The following is a 19,341-nucleotide window of genomic DNA, read 5'->3' as shown; positions in this document are numbered from 1 at the left end:
AACATGCAGCACATCCTTCCCTCATATGCTTATTCGCCACATCCCTCTTTACCTGCTGCCGCATCTTATTGTACTTCTGCCTACTTTTCTCATAACTCTGTCGATCCCAATTCTGTTTTGCCAACCTCTTTCTCCTTATGCTTTCCTGCACTTCCTCATTTCACCACCATGTCTCTTTAACTTCCTTTCTATTTCCAGATGTCACCAAGTACCTTTATAGCTCTCCCCCTTATCAGTCCTGCAGTAGTTGCCCAGTCATCTTGCACCTCTTCACCACCACCGATCCCCAGTCTGACCTCTTCCCTGAATCTCACACTACAGTCTTCCCCCTTCAGTTCCACCACCTTATTCTTCTTTCAGTCTTCACTCTCCTCCTCTTCTTCTTCGACTCCAAATCCATCCTACAGACCACCATCCGATGCTGTCTAGCTACACTGTCCCCTGCCAGCACCTTACAATATCCAATCTTCAGGTCCTACATAGAATATAGTTCACCTGTGTGCACCTTACCCACTCTTATACCTCACCCTATGCTCCTCCTGCTTCTTAAAATAAGTATTTATAACTACCATTTTCATCCTTTTAGCAAAATCTACCACCATCTGCCCTTCCACATTCCTCTTCTTAAGACCATACCTACTCATCAACCCTTCATCACACCTGTTTTCTTTACCAACATGGCCATTGAAGTCTGCCCCAATCACCAATCCTTTAATCCTAGGTACACCTTCTACCACTTAATCTAACTCACTCATTTTTCTTTCTCCTCCATCTCACAACCCACCTGTGGAGCATTTATCATCACCCCTTCAACTTTCAGCTTCATGTTAATCACCCTATCAGAAACTCTCTTCACCTCCACTAAACTCTTACTGTACTCTTCCTTCAGTATCACCCCTACACCATTTCTCTTTCCATCCACACTATAATAAAAAAAAGGTTTAAACCCACCTCCAATGTTCCTGGTCTTACTTCCTTTCCACTCGGTCTCCTGAACACACAACATATCTACCTCTCTCTACATCATCATATCAGCTAACTCTGTCCCTTCCTTCAGGGGCCCAGGAGTGGCAGCATGTTATGGCTGGGATTTAAACTCATGACCTGCCGATGTATATAAATATATATGTTTCTTTGTGGAATGGTTTGTTCGTATAGAATTAACAAATATACTGATGGTTGGTTAGAGTTTTTATGGGCTCACCCATGTCAGAAAAAGTAAAGAAAAAGCTAGTATTTGCAGTTGGGTCTCAAAATATAAAAAAGAATGTGAAACATTGTCAGATTGGAATTGTGGAAAAAATAGAGGGGAAAGAAAGCAAAAACTTCAGTATGGAGGTTTAATGGATCTTCAGACAATAATCATATAGAGATCAGTGGTTTCTTCTAGTTGTGACAGACCAGGAAAATCTAACCGACACTCTGTGTTCACAAGCATTTCCTATTTGTGTTGTATGTTAATGTTTTATTTTATTTGTCGAATCTGGACCAGTGACACTCCAGCAAATATTCAATATGTGTAAATTCAGTGGATAAGATTGCTTTAGGATAGACCATATAGGTCTATAAACTTCATGTTTCACTCTAAAGTTTTGAAGGTAAGCAATAATAATAATAATAATAATAATAATAATAATAATAATAATAATAATAATAAAACAATAACAAAATTATAAAAATAGCAACAACAATAGTCTTCATTCTTTTCTGAAGGGTGATGTGATCTTCATCCCGATTGGGCTTATATCAAATCCCATCTGTGTCGGTGTTATCACTCCCACTGGAGTTGCCCAGAACACATTGTGTGCACTCTTTAGCGCATTCTTTAACAGTGGCTTTTGTTCTCAAGGCACGTTTCCTGTCATAAGAACAGATGGTTACAATAATTATTCAGAATGCTGTTTATCTTGCACTTTACTTAAATAATAATTTTTTAAAAAACATTGCAAAAACAGTAACACGTGTCCTGTAAGCGCTCAAAAGGAGCAACAGTAAATGCATACCTTCTGTAATAAAAATTGCACCTTGGCCTGGGTGGGTTGCTGGAGGATAGTTCCTCCTCAGTGAAAATCCTCTCCTGTAAATGTAAATATTTACAAAACAGTCTTGCTTATTGTATATTGTATTTGTTTTAGTTTTTGTCATTTACATAAGTATTAAGATGGGCCTCACACTAGTTCTTCAAACACACATTCCCATGTTGTCTGTTCATTGTCTATAGAATCTTTACAATGGGAGTACATAACGGAATGTCTTTGTCTAGGCTCACATGTCTCTGGTTATTGTGTCTTCATGCCGAATCAGGAAAGATTTTAGCTCAGGTTTTTTCAGTGTGTGTGTATATATATATATATATATATATATATATATATATATATATATATATATATATATATATATATATATATATATATATATATATATATGTAAAATTGTCTGTTATCTGCATTAAATTGAAGAAGAACATATGAGCCATTTGTGTGTCCTGTGTGATTCTTCCCTGATCAGAAAAAACACCACGGGCGTTGTAGATCGCATGGGAAACCTCTCCAAGAATAAATTTTTTGTTCATTCATGATAAAAAACTAACAATAACTTTAAGTACATTTAAGTCTTTACCCGAAAGCTTTCTTCCTTGGCGTCTGACGTACACGGGTCTTTAATACTTATGCATACACTGTACTCCCCTGATGTTGGACTTTGGGATTCATCACTTATACCTAAGGTCAAAAATACAAAATATAAATGCCAACCAACAAGAAATTAACCAATAATGGTTGAGAAAATGATAACTAGGTTTTGTGGTAAGTTTGGTCTGATGAAAACAAGAAACACAAATGTTTATAATATTTTGTTTGTTTGGTAGAGACAGAAATAATGAACTCAAACCTGTTTAAATGAGAATCAACTACAGACATAAACCATATAAGAATGTGCTATAAAAGTATGTAAAAATAGAACAGATTTAGAAACAGGATAGAAATATCATATCTATTGCAGAAAGTAGTGGAGTCAGATAAAAGAAAAGCACCTTTCTCATATCTCTCTTTGAAATCCTCCTCACTCGTTTGGCTTTTTAACTAAAGAGAAAAATGTAGAGTCACTCGACAAACAAAAGGAAAAAAGAGGAACAAGTTGCTGTAACTGGGGTCTGCTTCTTTTTTTTTTTTTTTTTTTATGAATAACCATACTTCTGTCATGCATCTTCTGCTTCTGAACTGCCATTTACCTTTAATTATGGTACAGTTAAACTCGGAAATGTGCACAATCATTTTTCATAAAAAGCAAAAACTACTCTTACTATTATATGATTCATATTTTTAAAAATGCTGAACCAATTTTTTGCTGTATTGAGGTCCTGGGACTTCTGTTTTATGATGCTGCAAAGAGAAGAAAGTCACACAAACCTCCACTGAGCTCCAAGGAGAGTTTCCTTCTGTGGTCTGGAAGAGAGGCAGACAAGAGTTACTGAGTGACTACACAAAATGTCTGAGGCTTTGAAAAAGTAATCAAACTTTGTAATAAGTCATAATGATACACAAGCAATACACACTAATCACAAACTGATCATACCTCAATACACTGAATCAAATATCAAAACCAAATGTGGCAATAAAACATTTGAAAAAATCCTGGTTGAAAAGAACTAGCAATATAAGAAGCACATGTACTTGAAAGATTTACAAAAGATGAAAATGTTTGCTTCAAATTTGTTCCTGTTTCACCAAAAGACAAACTATTAGCTAAGGCTAAATGACAACAGCTTTATTGTTAATCTCTTGAACGTTAGAAACATTTGAATTCATCTTAAATCTGACTGGTTGTAAAGTCAGATTATGACTTTACAAATATGTAAATAGAAATGTAATGTTAAGTCAATATTTTTGACTTTTAATTTAATCCATGTGCAGATGCTTAAAAAGCAGTCCCAGTATCATACTTCTGTTACTTCCCACTTTTAGTCAAAACACATGATATCATATAGCAGAAGAGTTCTGCAAATAACGTGACTGCTCACCCGTATTGTTTTGTGTATATGTTTCTGTTTCCGGAGTTTTGCTTGAAGAGCAAGAATTTCTCCTTGAGTGCGAAACAACTGGACCTGTAGCTCGTCGTAACGCTCTCCCATCTCTCGAAGCTGCTTGCGGTAATTGTCCTTGTCCTGAAGGTTTTTACAGTTCTCCTGATGGTACTCCTCTCGTGATAAAATTGCCTGAATAGAAAAAAATGGGGCATTTGGAGCACAGTTTCCCATATTAAATGTGATACATAATTCATGTTAGATGCTGTAGTAGTACAACGCAAATTTAGAGCATTTTATCACCTTGTCTCTTTCTTTAATGACTTCATCCAGCTGTTTTAAAATGTCCTCCATGCGATTGCAATACATTTTTGAGTCTTTCTTTAAAATCTCACACTTTAGCTCCAGTTCATCCTTCTTTTCCAGGTACTGCAAAGATGTTTTCATTAAGAAGGCAAACAATTAGCTGCTTACAATATATTGAGAGAGAAAGCTACAAGAAGAAGCAATTTTAAAACATTTCCGACAAACCTTATCTCGTAGTTCTTCAGCGTCGTGTAGCTCCCTGCATAATTCATAAAACTTATTGACTAGCTCTTGATGCGCCTCCCTTTGCTCTTTTAAATCTTCCATTGATTCATTGGTGGGCTTCTCAATATCTTCTTTCACAATTTGAGCCTGATAGAAAACCATTGCCCACGGAAATCAGTTTGACTTTGTAGGATATATAATTATGTGATTCTGTTCTTGTTTTTTTTTTTTTTTTTTTTTTTACCTGGGAAGAGCTCTGAAGCTCCTGCATTTGAGCTCGGAGAAGATCATTCTCTTTTTGAAGCTCTAGCACCATTTCTTGACTAGGCCTCTGCTCCATAGCATTTTTCAGGGTAATTGTACGTTTCCGTTGGAGCTTTGAATCGCTCTCAGCATTCATTAAGCTGTGCTTCAGCCTCTCAATCTGTTTGAGAACAAAAAAAAACTTTAGATAGATAGATAGATAGATAGATAGATAGATAGATAGATAGATAGATAGATAGATAGATAGATAGATAGATAGATAGATAGAATTACTTATATTTAAACGGTCTAACCTCCAGCTGCAGGTCACGATTACACATGAGAGCACAGTTCTTCTCCTCGCTCAGTCGGTTCATGTTACTCATCAGCTTGTAATTCTCATCCTTCAAGAGCCGTGCTTTGTCCCACATTTGGTCACGTTCTTCCCTCATGCGCTGTACACGCTCTTGCTGTTTGCGAACCTCACATTCTCTTGTCTGCAGTCTGCGAATGGTTTCAGCATGCTCAGCCATTTGTGCAGAAGCTGCCAGCCTTGCTTTGCGTTCCTCATGGAGCTCTTTCTGGAGCCGAGTCACCTCATTCATTAGAAACTGAGTTAATCCTGACTCACCTGCAGTATCTTAATTGTTAGAATCAAATAGGCACTTATTAAAGTTTAAAAAATAAGCATATCTTAACTATTACAAAATATAACATATATAACGTATCCTTATATATATATATATATATATATATATATATATATATATATATATATATATATATAAATCATATTTTATTAAACATGTCTTATAACTGGTTTTGTTTCATACTGAAAGAAATCTGTCAATCATTATTTTATTTTAGCTAACTTACCCAGAAGGATTGAGAAGACCCTCGATGGCTCTTTGCCTGTAATTTTCTGATAAAGCTGAGGGTAGTCCAGTTCCAAACTCTCAAGGAATGCCACATAACCCTTATAACCTGTCCTTTGTAAGATATCTAGCAGTACACCTAAAGAGCACACAATATGTGTCTAAAAAAATAACAGACAAAAAAAAGAACCAGGCCAGTGTGTAGGGGTGTGAAGTTTACCTACCTACTTTTCGCCGTCTAATGACCAAACTCGGATCATTGTAAATTTGTTCCTCGTCCTCACTGTTAATCACTCTACACTGTCTCAGGTATGGGATTATTCGCGAAGGCTCAATGGTCTTGATAAGAAGCATTCTGTGGTCTTCCAAACGCATCCAACACTCCTCATCATCCTCAGATTCAACAGCGTTCAATTTATCAGCCATTGCTTGAGTCATAGGTTGTGGATGTCTTTACTTCTTAACTGAAACTAGTAACATATCCAACTGCAGTATGGTATATCCAAAACAGAAAGGAAATGTTGGTCAAGCTAAATCAATCTTAGTTCCTTTTTTTTTCTTCAAAAAGTCATTTGAGGTTTTCCTGTATTTCCTAATTCGCTTGTGCCAATGTGTTTAACTCGTGACATGCCCTGGAAATGAACACACTTAAATTCTAAACCCATTCCCCATTCTCATATACTGTCAACTTATTATCACATTGTTACCCCTCAATGTGACTAAATCAGTAACATACCTACAGCTAAAATAAAGGCAATACAAGGAGAAAATTGATTTGCAAACATTTTATTAGAAATTTTGCCTTATATTTCTCTATAAACAAAATCATAAAAATACATTAGATATTTTTTAACAATTGTTTTTCAATATTGTCAATAAATATATTGTCCTTATAAATAAAAATAAAAATTTCTATACATAATATGCTATGCACTTTTATGACTGTCAGTTTGATTTCTTGACTCTCTCCCAGGAAACTGTGTTGCTGTTAATTTACTTTCTTTCCAGTTGAGTAGAGACCCCTATATAAAAAAAAAAAAGGTGGTTAATTCAATAAAATGAAACAAATTAGCAGGCAAACAAATTTTAGCAAACATTTCATAACAAAACTCACCACTGGGCTGAGCTGATCATCTCCAAACTGTTTTGGCTTGACTTTATCTATACCGTCTTCCAGATCTGGAGCATCTGCCGACTGTACACGTGGATTTATAGTGGCCAAGAGGGCAGGAAAGGTGAAGCATGACAAAAAGCGAGCCTTCAGAAACAAATATGCTTGGTTGGTTTTTAATCTCTCAGACACCATCTTGCGTACAGCAGCTATCTTAGCGTCTTCGTCATTGTTATCTCTGTGCTCTTCCGGCAGAATCTGCACTGCTGACTTTAACAAAGAATCTTTTCCTTTGAGCAAATGAGTCAATGTATTAATACTACTAACAAATGGTGGAAGATAAGGCATTTTGTTTTCTAGGCCAGGAAGTGAAATCCCACCATTGCCATTAATCCAGTTTTTTACTTGTGCTGGTTGTTCGAAAAACACCAAGCTAGGCTCAAAAGTCATTTGCTTAGGTCTGGGTGTAGATACTGTAGCTGCTTTCTGAACAATTTGTGTTTTGGTGTGGTGGGCCGTCTTCTGCTGCATTGTTTGAGGCATAATTTGATGACTGGTGGTCACAGGACTGATAGGTATATTAAAACACATTGGTAGACTCTTATTGATATTACATGATGTAGAGGTAGTTGGAGCTCCAGTTACATTTATAGTAGCAGCTGAAAAAGCATTAGGTGCATTAGGTTGGCAAGGTCCAGCAGTGTTGATTAGTGCCAGGAAACCATTTTGGTTTATTATGATTGGTTGCTGAAATACAGGCTGAGCAACAGCATGTGGCGTTTTTTGGGTCTGAGGACCAGAATTGGTACCAGGATCAGTAATGTTCATTGGATAGGCAGAAGTTATAGAAGATGTATTTGTAACAGAAACTTTGAGAACCTTGTTGGTTGCATCTGCATTACATGACGCTGTTAGGTTTTGACTTGTTCCTACAGGGGAGGATGAAACAGGAACTAGAGAAGACTTGGGATTCCCAGTTTTAGAAGACTGATCTGCAGATAGTGTAATGGATGTTGGCACATTTGTGTTAGAAAGATCTTGAGGAACACCAACTATATTTGCGACTGAAAGGACAACAGGGAAATTAGAAAAAGGGGGAAGTGAAGAAACAATATGGTTGTCTGAGACAAGATATGATCCAGCATTTAGAGATCCAGTATCTATTTCAGTTAAGTCAGATGCTGGATTGCTTGGTGTCTTAGCATTGGTCGGTGTAACACATTTACCCTGGTTGATTGTCACAGGTGGCTGAAATACCATCTGAGCCTTGTTTGGTATCACCTGGTTTTCATGACCAGGGATGCCAGGAGCTTGTATCTGATTTTCAGCAACAGGCATTAAACCAGCAGGAGTGAGAATCCAGGCTGTAGTTTGTGGTAGTAAAGCTACTGTCTGGTTTACACTACTGTTTTCTTCTTTTTTAGCTGCCTGTTTCTTGGAGAGCTTGGTTTTTGCATCGGCCATCAAAGCTTGAGCTTTCATAGTGGGTTTGTGCTTGCGTTTTGCAGAGCCCACTTCCTTTGATGCCTTTGTAGGTGGTCCAGGTGTGGACAGTGTGGTTGTGGGACAGAATGCTTTGTGGGTCTCCATCCCAGATTCTACTGGTATTTCCAAATGTAGTACTGGCTGAGGAATTTTTGATGCATCTTCTGTACCCAATTGCAGAACAGGTGAAACTCCCTGTATCACATTATGTGTAGTGCCTGCTATGTTATCTGTATTTGGCTGGGTAACAATGAAAGTCTGGGGAAGTATCAAAGCAGCATCTATTTGCTGACTAGCAGACCGTTTTGTTTTCCCTCTCTGGCGAGACTGTGGAGGGATTGGGATTTTAGCTGGTTGTGGAAGTAGCTGGGGTCCAAACAACCCAGGGATCTGCAGGGGTCCAGACTGTTTTTTACGCTGTGCTTTTTTTTCAGCAAGTAAGTCTGCTACAGTCTTAACACAACGAGAGGAACCTAACGTTGGCTTCGTGGCTGAAAGATATTAAACCAGAACAGAGCTTGATTTTGGAGGTCTTATTTACTGCACTTGAATGTAAAAAGGAACATAAATAACACATTACTTTTACCTGAATAAGGTCTTGATTTAGGTCCTGGTGTCTGAGGAGGAGAGAAAAATAAAGTAATTGAATATTTGTCCAGTATCTGGAATGCCTTTGTATTCTCTCATAGATATTTAGTGGTTATTGCTGGCTATTTTAGGAGGGGAGAATACTGATCTAAACAGCACAGAACAAATAGTGAATTTTGCATCTGGTTATATTAATATAGTACATATATTTAATATACTACAAGTAGGTAAACTTTACCATGGACATTTTGTCATTGCGGGCTTGAATGACTTTTTTGCATCCATCAACGTCAATTTTAAGAGCCTGTTTCAAAAACAACACCACACTTTTTATTGCAACCAGCCTTCAACAGTCATTATAATTACAGAATTTCAGAAAGTAATTACTCTATTCACCTGCAGAAAAAGCAAAAACACAGGTGTTTTTACAAGAGGGACATTTGCTGCTCGTTTTCCAACAATGTCAGCTGCAACAAGAAAATAAAAGATGATGTCACTATCGAAGAATAAATCTAATTCTAATTTAACACAACATAAATAGAGTAATTTATATTTTATCAATGTATCTCAAAAGTACCTTCACAAACCCGCCTTTCATTGAAAGGTAAAGGCATTATCACGTTGCCGACCCATGGAGTAATGGCTAACATGAGATCATAGTTTAGCTGGGTGTTGGCTGTGGCCTTGTGGACAGATTTACATCTTCTTCTTTGACCGCTTTCCATTGTACTGTTACCTTTCTCTCCATCCTTTCTGGTATCCTTCTGTTTTGCACATGAAGACAAGCTGTCTTTGGATTTTAGTGTTCTCTGTGTGGGTAAAGATAGTTGTTATTATGATACTTTTACCTGCATTGCTTTGTTAACTGTTAATCTGTTACATACATGCACGTTAGATTCATAATTCTGCAGCAATGTTGAATGATTGAATTAGTTTCCACAAAAGCACAACAGTAATTGACAGCAGTACCTCTTGTTCTGAGAAGTGAAACAGTATTAGAAATGATTTAATAGTATCTGTGCTTTGGTCTTTTTTGATTTCAAGACATAAAAATGTATATAAAAATAGTGGTTGGTCATGCAACGACTATTAACAGCTATTATAACCAACTTGTATTTTGTAAATGTTCAATATCACTATTCACTAATAAAACAGAAATTGTCTCTCTGGTATAAGAGAAATAATACACTTCAGGCCATTCGGTTACCACTGGTGGACTGTAATGAAGTAAATATAATTCATTACCTCATTTAAGTAGGGTTATTTTTTGCGTATCTGTATTTTTCTGAAGTATTTCCATTTGGGTAAATCTAAATTTAATTACATTTCAAAGTCAAATATTGTTCTTTTTATTCAACTACATTTTGTGAAATCAGTCGTTCCTTTTTATTTATGAGTGGATAAAAACTTAACTAGTCAAACACCCAGAAAGCCAAAATTCAGGGTAGAGCGCATGCTCTGTTTCCAACTGTTTAATTGCCGCTTAGTGTTACTTCCTTATAACATACAGTTCAGTGTCAGCAAGCAGAACATTTAGAGAGTGATAAATACAGAAAGAAATTCCTGACTCTAACTTGCCACAACACCCGTGGCCTTATTTACACAATTACACAATTTATTTTAAGTAGTTGAAAAGAAGGTTTTGGGCTCATGATCATTTAAACAGATATCAACCAGTGTTTGACTCATTAATATCATTCTATTAATAGATTGATGTGCTGAGAGTAACAGAGTCTTTTTTTTTTTTTTACATAAAAAGTCTTCACATAAACCGAGATGATTATGGAAGAATCTTGTGACAAAAAATCATAATAGGAACAATATATCCATAGTAAAACATAGTAATTTGGATACTAAAGTACATTTGAAAGCAAACACTTGTACTTTTCCTAGAATGAAAGTTTAAAGGGAGCACATTTACTTTCACTTGAGTAATATGTATTATACTTTAACTAAAGTGAATGGTTTGTGTACTTTGTCCACTACTAACAGCTACAAAAACAAAACACTGGAATAGTCGCACCTCATTACATTTACGGCATTTATTATGGATTGTTTTCTTATAAAAAAAGACACTTTGCGATGTCTGTTATATTCTTTATAAAGGTAACTTACCGAATTCATGACAGATGATTTCATGCAAATCAGGAAGCGTCTAACCTCACATTCAGACACCATGATCAAGGCATGCTCACTGCTTAAATTCTGTAAATAAAATACAGTAAAAAAGAAATTTGGATCACTATTAAAAAAACAGGTTGACCTGAGAATATAGGAGTTTGTTGCTTTATTGCTATTTATTGCTTGAAAATATCCTAACACTTTAATATGGCTGTAAGTATTTATCTCTTATTAGAATATAAGCACAAACCTTTTCATTTTTGTTCTACAAAGTCTAAAACTTACACATTTTTCTAAAGCAGGTGGTTCCATGCCAACATAAGTCTTCACAGGTTTTCCCAATCTGTCCAGAACGGTGTTTCGTACACTACCTCTGGCACACTCTTCTGGCTCAGTGGGCAGCCTTACCAATATGGTCTTCACTTTCATGGAAGAATGTACCAGATTGTTCTCACATGCAGGAATCCATTCCTTCATGACTGGCTGGACGTATTCTAGTTTACAGTTCTCGTCTGAAGAGACTTCTGCTTCTCCTGCTTGTTCACTATCACTATCCATGTACGGCACTTGTTCCTTTTCATCTTCAGAGCTGTCGCTTTCAGTGTGAAAATCATCATCTTTCGCTGAGCTGAGCTTTTGCTGCCTTGTGCACCTCTTTTTTGACTGCGGCTCATATTTTTCTGATCTCTTTTTTCCTATTGCTCTCTTTACACCCTGTTTCTGTAAAGGGTAAAAAAAAAGTATGATTTTTAAAGAAAAACACAAATTATGCAGTACCTAGAACATAAGTAGCAAATGAAATGTGACACGGTGTCTGGTTTTAAGGGGAAATGTTTATAGGTGGTCTTGACTTTACTGTTAATATCTTCATTCCCTCCCCAAAAAAATTACATACATTTTTTTGTATTAGTTTACAAAAACATTTAATATGTATTGAATAATTTTTTTTTATTAAATTACACTTTGTTACAATAAATGTTTATGTGCCTTGTATTATACTTGCTATAAGCCTTTTTGTTTTGCTCATTGTTGTTGCTAATAAGACATGTTAGACTGAAACTGGAATGTGCAAAGTCATTTATCTAGAAGAAGAATTCTAAATTGCTGACTAAGGAGACTCAATGTTAAACTTATATCTCCTTACAAGAAGCTTTACCAAATTAATGACTATATGGTTTTTCGTTTTTTCTTATTTATTCTGTAAAGCATTTGCCCCACACGCCCCTGTGAATGAACTGCTACAATAGAAACGGTCATAAAATATTAGAACGAGTGCATGAATTAAAAAACTTATGTGATATGATTTAGCGCAGGTATTACTTTCAGGGCTGCTTTCCAAAAATTTCTGACGAATTAGATTTTAGTTCAGAAGCACTATGGTATAAAACCTACACCAAATACTTACATTAGCTTTCTGCATCATCCATTTCCACTTGTTTAAACACTGGCTGTCAACCCTGTTTGGAATTTCAGCAGCGATTTTAGACCATTTACCTAAAAAAAAAAGACAGTAGGAATATTATTTAGCCTTCAAGTAGTGCCTACAGAAACAAAAGCGTGGTTTAGTTCTGTTGAGAAATATATTCTATTTAGGTTCTATGAATTTAAAAAAAAAAAAAAAAAAAAAAAAAAAAACCTCTGTTCACTCACCAACACCATGTTTCTCTACAAGTTTTTTCAGCAGTTCCACTTCTTCTTCACTCCATGCACCTCTCTTTATATTAGCTTGGAGGCAATCCAGATATCTGAGTACATCAAGTAAAGAATGCTTAATTAATTGGAACTAGGAAGAATCAAACAGATCTCATATAATTAGTCATATATAAATTTTCAATTAATTCTCCTGCCAGAGAAGATCTAAGAAGGCATTTGCATACCTATCTCGGCATGAATTGTCCGTCCTTCCAGGTACTTCCAGTCTAATTTTCCACCACTCCTTGCAGCCATACTTCTTTACAGCTTTCAGTAGTAACTGTAATAATAAAAAAAATTTACCTCAGCTCTCTTAATGCAATCTTCCATTTAAAAAACAAAAAAAAAATCAACAGCAAATGATCTGTCTCCATAATAATGACTGATACTTTTATACATTAAAATCCAGAATCAACAATTTAGCTGGACAATAATGTATTTTTTATGTCAGTTTTCATAATTTTTTTAATTCATTGATCTTCTGCTTTTAGAAGTGGGGATCTTGGTGTTTACATGCTAAGTAGGTCAGCCAAGATTTTTACCCTGGCCATCGCTTCTCCTGGCAGATCCTCAGACACTCCTCTACCAACGGTGATATATAATCCCCTCCAGTAGGTCATAGGTTGCCCCTTTGTCCAAAGCATTCTTGAATGCTACCCAAAGAAACCATTATTTGGAGGAGAAACATCTTTACTCCAAGGCTCTCCTGGATTGTTGAGCTTGTGACTTCTGTCACAGAGAGCAGGCCTGACCTTATTCTTTTGGTCAATAACCACGAGTCATGACTACAGGCGAGGAGAATAAGGGTTTGTAGCTTGTTTTTGACACAAGAGCTTTGTGCAAAACCTCTGGTCTGATACAGCAACGCTGCTGCCACTCACCTGATAAGCTCTCAAATACAAGCTTCAGTAACATGGCTCTAATGCTACAGCATCATCCTTTATTTTATTTTAATGAAATAATGATAAATAATGTTTATTGTATTATGTAAACATATTATATCATTCATTTTCAATACTGATACCTCTGCAATCAGAGCAGATAATAACAAAGAAACACTTAAGGTCTTTGCCATTCAAAATTTTCAGGAATAATCAAATATGAGCCCTGAGCTCAATATTTAGTTCCGCTCACCGTAGTCTGTTTAATTTGAGAAATTGAGAATGGGCTTCAATGAACAAGACTTTCAGGAACCAGTACAATTTGGTGTAGTCCTAATGCCACTTAATACTGGTCATCCACTCATAATTTGGGTTTTAATTTGTTCAAAGACAAATGAAATTTTGACTCGCTGTCCATACCTTATCCTCTTCTTTTGTCCAGGGTCCCTTCTTTATTGATGGATCCAGAACACATGTCCAACGGTAGATGAGCTGGGAACTATCACGACCTTCCATAAAGTATGATACTAAGAAGATATGAAAAAATACCCAAAGTAAAGAATGGTATAGCAATACAACACGTCAGTTTTTGAAAAACCTGCCTATTAACATTTAATAAACATCTCGCAGGGGTGACTGGTTCATATTAAGTAGTGTCCAAGTACTTTGAGTATACGGTATGAAGTTGCCAATCCTCATCTTTTCTATGAGCTCCAAGAAGACCTGGTCCTCCTCTTTACTCCACTCTCTCTTCCTGAACCGTTTAGAGATGTACCGCTGATATGTCTGGAAACACATGAAAGCTGTCCTACCGGTCTATAAAAAGAAAAAGAACAAAAAGATATATCAGATATACTGATTATCAGTGTTGGGCGGTTTATTTTTTTATTTAAAAATAAAGTAACTTTGTTACCGTTACCGTATGGTGCGTTACCCGTTACTTTTTTAAAAGAATGAATTTGGTCTGAAGTGTAGACTACAGTCTAACCTGCTTACAGCAGTGTCGCATTGTAGGATTGGTGGATGAACCACTGTAAACACGAAAAAGACGCACTGTGGGCGTGGCTCCGTTTATTCAGGTCTGTGCGGCAGTAATGGCGAGAGCAAGACGAGAGCAAGACGAGTTTCTCAAAGTGGAAATATGCTCATTATTTCACTTATAAAGACAAAAACTTTTAAGTCAAATGTAAGCTGTGTCTTTCTGGTTCGAAGCTCGTATCTACTGCGATAAACAGCAACTCCAATCTGTCGAAGCTCCTCCAGGAACCCCATGCTGGAAGCTAGAAGCTAGAAGCTAACCCGGTGTTTTGTTCTACATTGTTGATAGTTTTCATACTTCAGCTGTGAAAGGAACATTTTTAAGAGCTCAACACAACAGCTTTTATGATGCAGAAGCCACTTTAGTTTTTGATTGTGAATATATTATTCAGCTTGTTTTGTTATTTATTTCAGAAATCCTTGTGATATATTCAGTTTGTGCAGGTCTGACCTAAATAAAATAGTGTTTAAAAATGACTTTGTGTTTAAGTCAGTTTTGTGTTTGTATAGATCATAACGCATAAAAGGGCATTAATGGGAACATTAAAAAAGGTTCTTTAAAAAAGTAACTAAAAAGTTACTTTTAACAGTAACGCATTACTTTTTGGTGTAAGTAATCAACAAAGTAACTAAGTTACTTTTTGAAGGAAGTAACGAGTAACTGTAACTAGTTACTATTTTTTAGTAACTAGCACAACACTGCTGATTATACAGATATCTGGATATATTCTTCTGTGTGCATTTTTCAAAGGTCACCTTCGAAACATGCTTCGAAAGTTCAAGCTGTCCAATATTGCATGCATTACTGACCACACAAACCAAAACATCTTCCACTGTTACACTTACCCCAAGAGATTCTGCAATTTGTTCCCAGTGGCAGTATTTGTGCTCTTCTGCAGCATCTGCGAGCTTGGCGATCTCCTCCTGACTCCATGTGGATTTGTTGATGGAGGGATGCAGGTAATTCTGCCAGAACCTCATCAGATCATCAGGTTGCCGAAGGCCCTCGAACTGAATCATTGTCATAATTATTTAAATAATAATATGATTGCATGGTGTGAAATGAAATTTTAACCTAAAGCAACAGCTGACTCAGCAGCTTGGAGATGGTGATATCTTTAACTGTACCTGCAATGGTTCAATTTATTGTTCAAGATACTTTTAATTCGGTTAATAAAAAAGTCATGTGACAAACAGGAGGTCTGTAGTAACCAGTGTTGTAATGCAATCACTTCACAACATTGGTAAGCAACATAGGTTCCACCCCTACCAACTAAGACCAGGAATCAGAGGCAATTAAGAACACTGGCTCACTCAAACTGTGCAGTTACTTTTTCTATGCTTCAGCTATCCATAAAGTGTGGCTTTTCACACACTGCAATGTTGCCACACAACTGGCAGACCTGATATAAATTGGAAGGTGTTCTTTATAATGTGGATGGTGAGTGTATGTTAAAAGAAGCAAAAAACCTACATCAATATTTGATATTTTATCCCAATCATGGTCGTCATGGCGATCCCCATACAGCTGATCTTCCTTTAGTGATCTGCAAAACGATATGTTCATAAGGACGGACATTTAGTATAATGAGCAACTTAAAGCTGAGAGTTTCTACACAGACAGTTCAAGTATAAATATTTGAGTAACATACTTTTTAGATTAAAAATACAAACTTGGGGTGAAAATTATGTAACAGAGCAATGATGCCCCCTATAGCTGAGATACACATAGTAATCTTACTCCTCAATTTAAAACACACAACACACATGCAAATGATTTAGCTATTAATTCATTACAGGCACCTGATTTTTGTGATGTCATTCTCTAAAAGAGCAATTTGGTTCTGTATTTCTTCTTTTTCTGCATTATTCGCTTTAGACATCTTTGCAGTTAAGTACTCCATCCTATAATATGTGAACACAAGAACAACGCATATTAAGGCTGATTACAATATTGCACAGTTCCATATAACAGTCAAAAAATAATAAGTGAAAAGGCATACAAACATACTTTGACAGTTTGGGCTGTAACATTCGTTTCATAGTGTCCGTGACTACGGAGTTGATCAGCAGGGTCTTTTGCCATGGCTCCCCTAAAAGACATTACGATAAGTCAATGTTGTCTATATAGAGCAAACCAAAAAAATTCAGCTCAACAAAACCGTACATCTTCGAATTTTCATTTCATCGCAAGTCTTGGTCCCATGAGACAACCTCTCTTTAGTTTCTTCATTAGTTGGAGGGCCCTGTACAGGAAATGTACACATATACAAGCTTCAGTCACATTAGTATGTGCAAATAAAAGAGATTTATTTGAAACATTTATACATTTATTTTTATCTGAAATGTGGATGCATGTAGCCTTTCAAGACTTTTACCCCCTCCACATCATTTAGTAATAACTAAATCTTACCAAACCAGTCAACTTGTCTTTAAAATACGGTTTCATGAAGCTGCCAAGGAAGAGTTTGAGATGAGGCAGGCCAGAATAGACATATGAAGGTCCAGAAAGCTGTTCTTCAAGCTCTTTCTGTAAAAGAAATTCCAGAAAACTTTTACCCAATATCTCACTGATATTTTGAAAACCCACCCTATTTAATTATTGACAGGAAATCTATTAACCTGCTGTTCACGATTTTCACTAAGAAGCCTCTCTACACCAGCTAATTTTTCTTGCAGCACCTCCTGATACACCAAGTTCATCTGAAGACACGTTTCCAAATCTTGAGGGAGGTCCAAATCGACATCACTATCCTAGATTTTTTAGAAAACAAAACTAATCAATATTTTTTTAAATAAAAGTAATGAAGGGAAAGTGATTAAATCTATACAGTTATACAAATACTCACAGAATCCACAAGACTGCCATGTTCACTGTCTGAAATCATACACACACACACACACACACACACACACACACACACACACACACACACACACACACACACACACACACACACACACACACACACAAAAATCCACACTTTGTTAGGGGAGAAAGAAAACAAAAATAAATCTCTAATGATTTTCATATTAACCTGGTCCTAAATATGTCATTCAGAAATATTAGCTGTAACAAGAACTACATTTTGAGACCAATATGTGTTTGTTCTGATAAATAATTAAGAAACAGAAGAATTTAACATAAAAATGTATGTAAAATTGAATATTCTAGTAATGTAAAACATACTTAATAAAGTTTTTAAAACACATATACACTTTAATTATGCAGGAACACCTGTACACCTGTTCATTCATGAACTTTCATGAGCCTCAAGTACAGATTTTTATTCATTTATTTATTCCTTACGGTTGTGATGTCACAACTACGCACACATTTACCTGTGAGGGCATCAACCAGAGCGGCATCTGCCCCGAGTGTTCGCTCTAACTCTTCGATCTCTCTCTGTATCTTATTTCGCTCTGCTTCCAGGTCATTGTGTGCCTGCGAGAGACAAAAATATGCACACGTGAGCTCCTGCAGCAATCTTTATTAATGGGAAAATCTTGGAGATACACCGCTGTACGTACAACAACCTCTCCTGCGTGTCCACTGTCATCAGACTCCTCATCTGCAAGAGGGGATACATAAATAAAGCTTGTGTAAGTGTGTGTGACATAGTACATAGTTTGTGTTGTGTTAGTGTTATCATGTTTGACTTACCATTGTCTCGGTCTGAAGACAGCAAATCTGCAAGGTTACTGCCATCATCCAGATTGCCCTCAAGTGCCAAAATATCATTCTGTAATTTGTTCCTTTCAGCTAACAAATCTTCTGAAAGTGCCATTTTTCCCCTCCGTTACCTACATATGCAAATATCACATATTGAAATAGTGAAGTAGATTTAAAATCTGGCACATAAAGACCAAACCTTCAGTCAGATAGCCATTGGGAAGAAGAGCAGATTAGGTTCCACTCTTGTTTGACATTAACTGGAATTTGAGGCTGCAGTATGACAAACTGACCAGTTAATGATAACAACGTGTGTTTGTTTTTCCTAATATTCAACAGTTTGCATTCGGGGGTGTGAACATGACCTGAATGTCTTGACTTGTATACTGATTTTATGAAACAAATCTTTTGAAAATGCCATTTTGTCCTCCTTTACTTACAAATATCAGATATTAAAATAGTGAAATAACTCACAATCTGGCACACAACGGGTATGTAATATACTTATGCGAATGATTACATCATTAAAAACCCAAACAATTGAATACTTTTAGATATTATTTATAAGCCTGGTAATGGGTAGTTTCTTTACTCCTGCAGTGATGACAGCTATATGACCCCTGACTCTTCTCAACATAATATTACTCATACTGACAATGTGGTTTCAGATTACACCCAAAACAGGATAAAAACTAAACAGTTTAATGTAATTATTTTAGGATTTTTATCCCTAACACCTCTTTTTTCCCCTCCATGTAGAGAGCTTAAGCGAAAAAGAGAAAAAACCCAGTCCTTAAAAAAACTGACTTGAAAAAAATGCAGGTCAGTCAATAAAAATAAAAAAAGCCCCAAGAACTTTAAATGTGTCCACAAGTGCAGACTCTAAATCCATTAAACTCTATGATAGAAAAGGCTCTCATTAGGAGCGTCCCAAGAAAGGAAGGCCAAGAGCTACCTCTGCTGCAGAGGATAATTTCATTAGAATTACCAGCCTCAGAAACCACCAATTTACATGAATGCTTCTGAGTTCAAGTGAAAGACATCTACTGTGTAGAGGTGACCGTATGAGTTCGGTCTTCATG

The 19,341-nt window shown here is 36.3% G+C and overlaps 2 protein-coding genes across 2 annotated transcripts in view; both read right to left on the bottom strand.

Moving 5' to 3' along the window:
* Positions 1-1,326: 1,326 nt before the first annotated feature.
* Positions 1,327-6,174, bottom strand: card9 (caspase recruitment domain family, member 9). Its single transcript, XM_083526537.1, has 12 exons — positions 5,895-6,174; positions 5,672-5,809; positions 5,110-5,435; positions 4,797-4,976; positions 4,553-4,699; positions 4,325-4,450; positions 4,019-4,213; positions 3,408-3,443; positions 3,032-3,080; positions 2,620-2,720; positions 2,004-2,077; positions 1,327-1,858 (listed from the first exon to the last, which is right to left on the bottom strand). The coding sequence occupies exons 1-12, from the start codon at positions 6,106-6,108 to the stop codon at positions 1,747-1,749; spliced, it is 1,698 nt and encodes a 565-aa protein (XP_083382663.1). The 5' UTR covers positions 6,109-6,174; the 3' UTR covers positions 1,327-1,746.
* Positions 6,175-6,443: 269 nt separating this feature from the next.
* snapc4 (small nuclear RNA activating complex, polypeptide 4) overlaps positions 6,444-19,341 on the bottom strand; it is a 13,613-nt gene continuing 715 nt past the window's right edge. The window contains exons 2-25 of the mRNA XM_083526536.1: positions 18,251-18,390; positions 18,118-18,158; positions 17,929-18,031; positions 17,436-17,464; positions 17,209-17,340; positions 17,000-17,116; positions 16,754-16,832; positions 16,598-16,679; positions 16,390-16,491; positions 16,061-16,133; positions 15,433-15,597; positions 14,214-14,364; positions 13,969-14,075; positions 12,853-12,947; positions 12,626-12,720; positions 12,381-12,469; positions 11,261-11,695; positions 10,970-11,059; positions 9,432-9,663; positions 9,251-9,321; positions 9,093-9,158; positions 8,853-8,883; positions 6,785-8,757; positions 6,444-6,692 (exon numbers count right to left, since the gene is read on the bottom strand). Of these exons, the coding sequence (XP_083382662.1) occupies positions 6,597-6,692; positions 6,785-8,757; positions 8,853-8,883; positions 9,093-9,158; positions 9,251-9,321; positions 9,432-9,663; positions 10,970-11,059; positions 11,261-11,695; positions 12,381-12,469; positions 12,626-12,720; positions 12,853-12,947; positions 13,969-14,075; positions 14,214-14,364; positions 15,433-15,597; positions 16,061-16,133; positions 16,390-16,491; positions 16,598-16,679; positions 16,754-16,832; positions 17,000-17,116; positions 17,209-17,340; positions 17,436-17,464; positions 17,929-18,031; positions 18,118-18,158; positions 18,251-18,374 (4,578 nt within the window). The 5' untranslated portion in view covers positions 18,375-18,390 and the 3' untranslated portion in view covers positions 6,444-6,596. The remainder of the gene's footprint in view (positions 6,693-6,784; positions 8,758-8,852; positions 8,884-9,092; positions 9,159-9,250; positions 9,322-9,431; positions 9,664-10,969; positions 11,060-11,260; positions 11,696-12,380; positions 12,470-12,625; positions 12,721-12,852; positions 12,948-13,968; positions 14,076-14,213; positions 14,365-15,432; positions 15,598-16,060; positions 16,134-16,389; positions 16,492-16,597; positions 16,680-16,753; positions 16,833-16,999; positions 17,117-17,208; positions 17,341-17,435; positions 17,465-17,928; positions 18,032-18,117; positions 18,159-18,250; positions 18,391-19,341) is intronic.

This window comes from Silurus aristotelis (assembly GCF_946808225.1).
Source record: "Silurus aristotelis genome assembly, chromosome: 23".
Lineage (NCBI taxonomy): Eukaryota > Metazoa > Chordata > Actinopteri > Siluriformes > Siluridae > Silurus > Silurus aristotelis.
The sequence above is the reverse complement of the archived record's forward strand: the minus strand, read 5'-3'. Positions and strand labels throughout refer to the sequence as shown.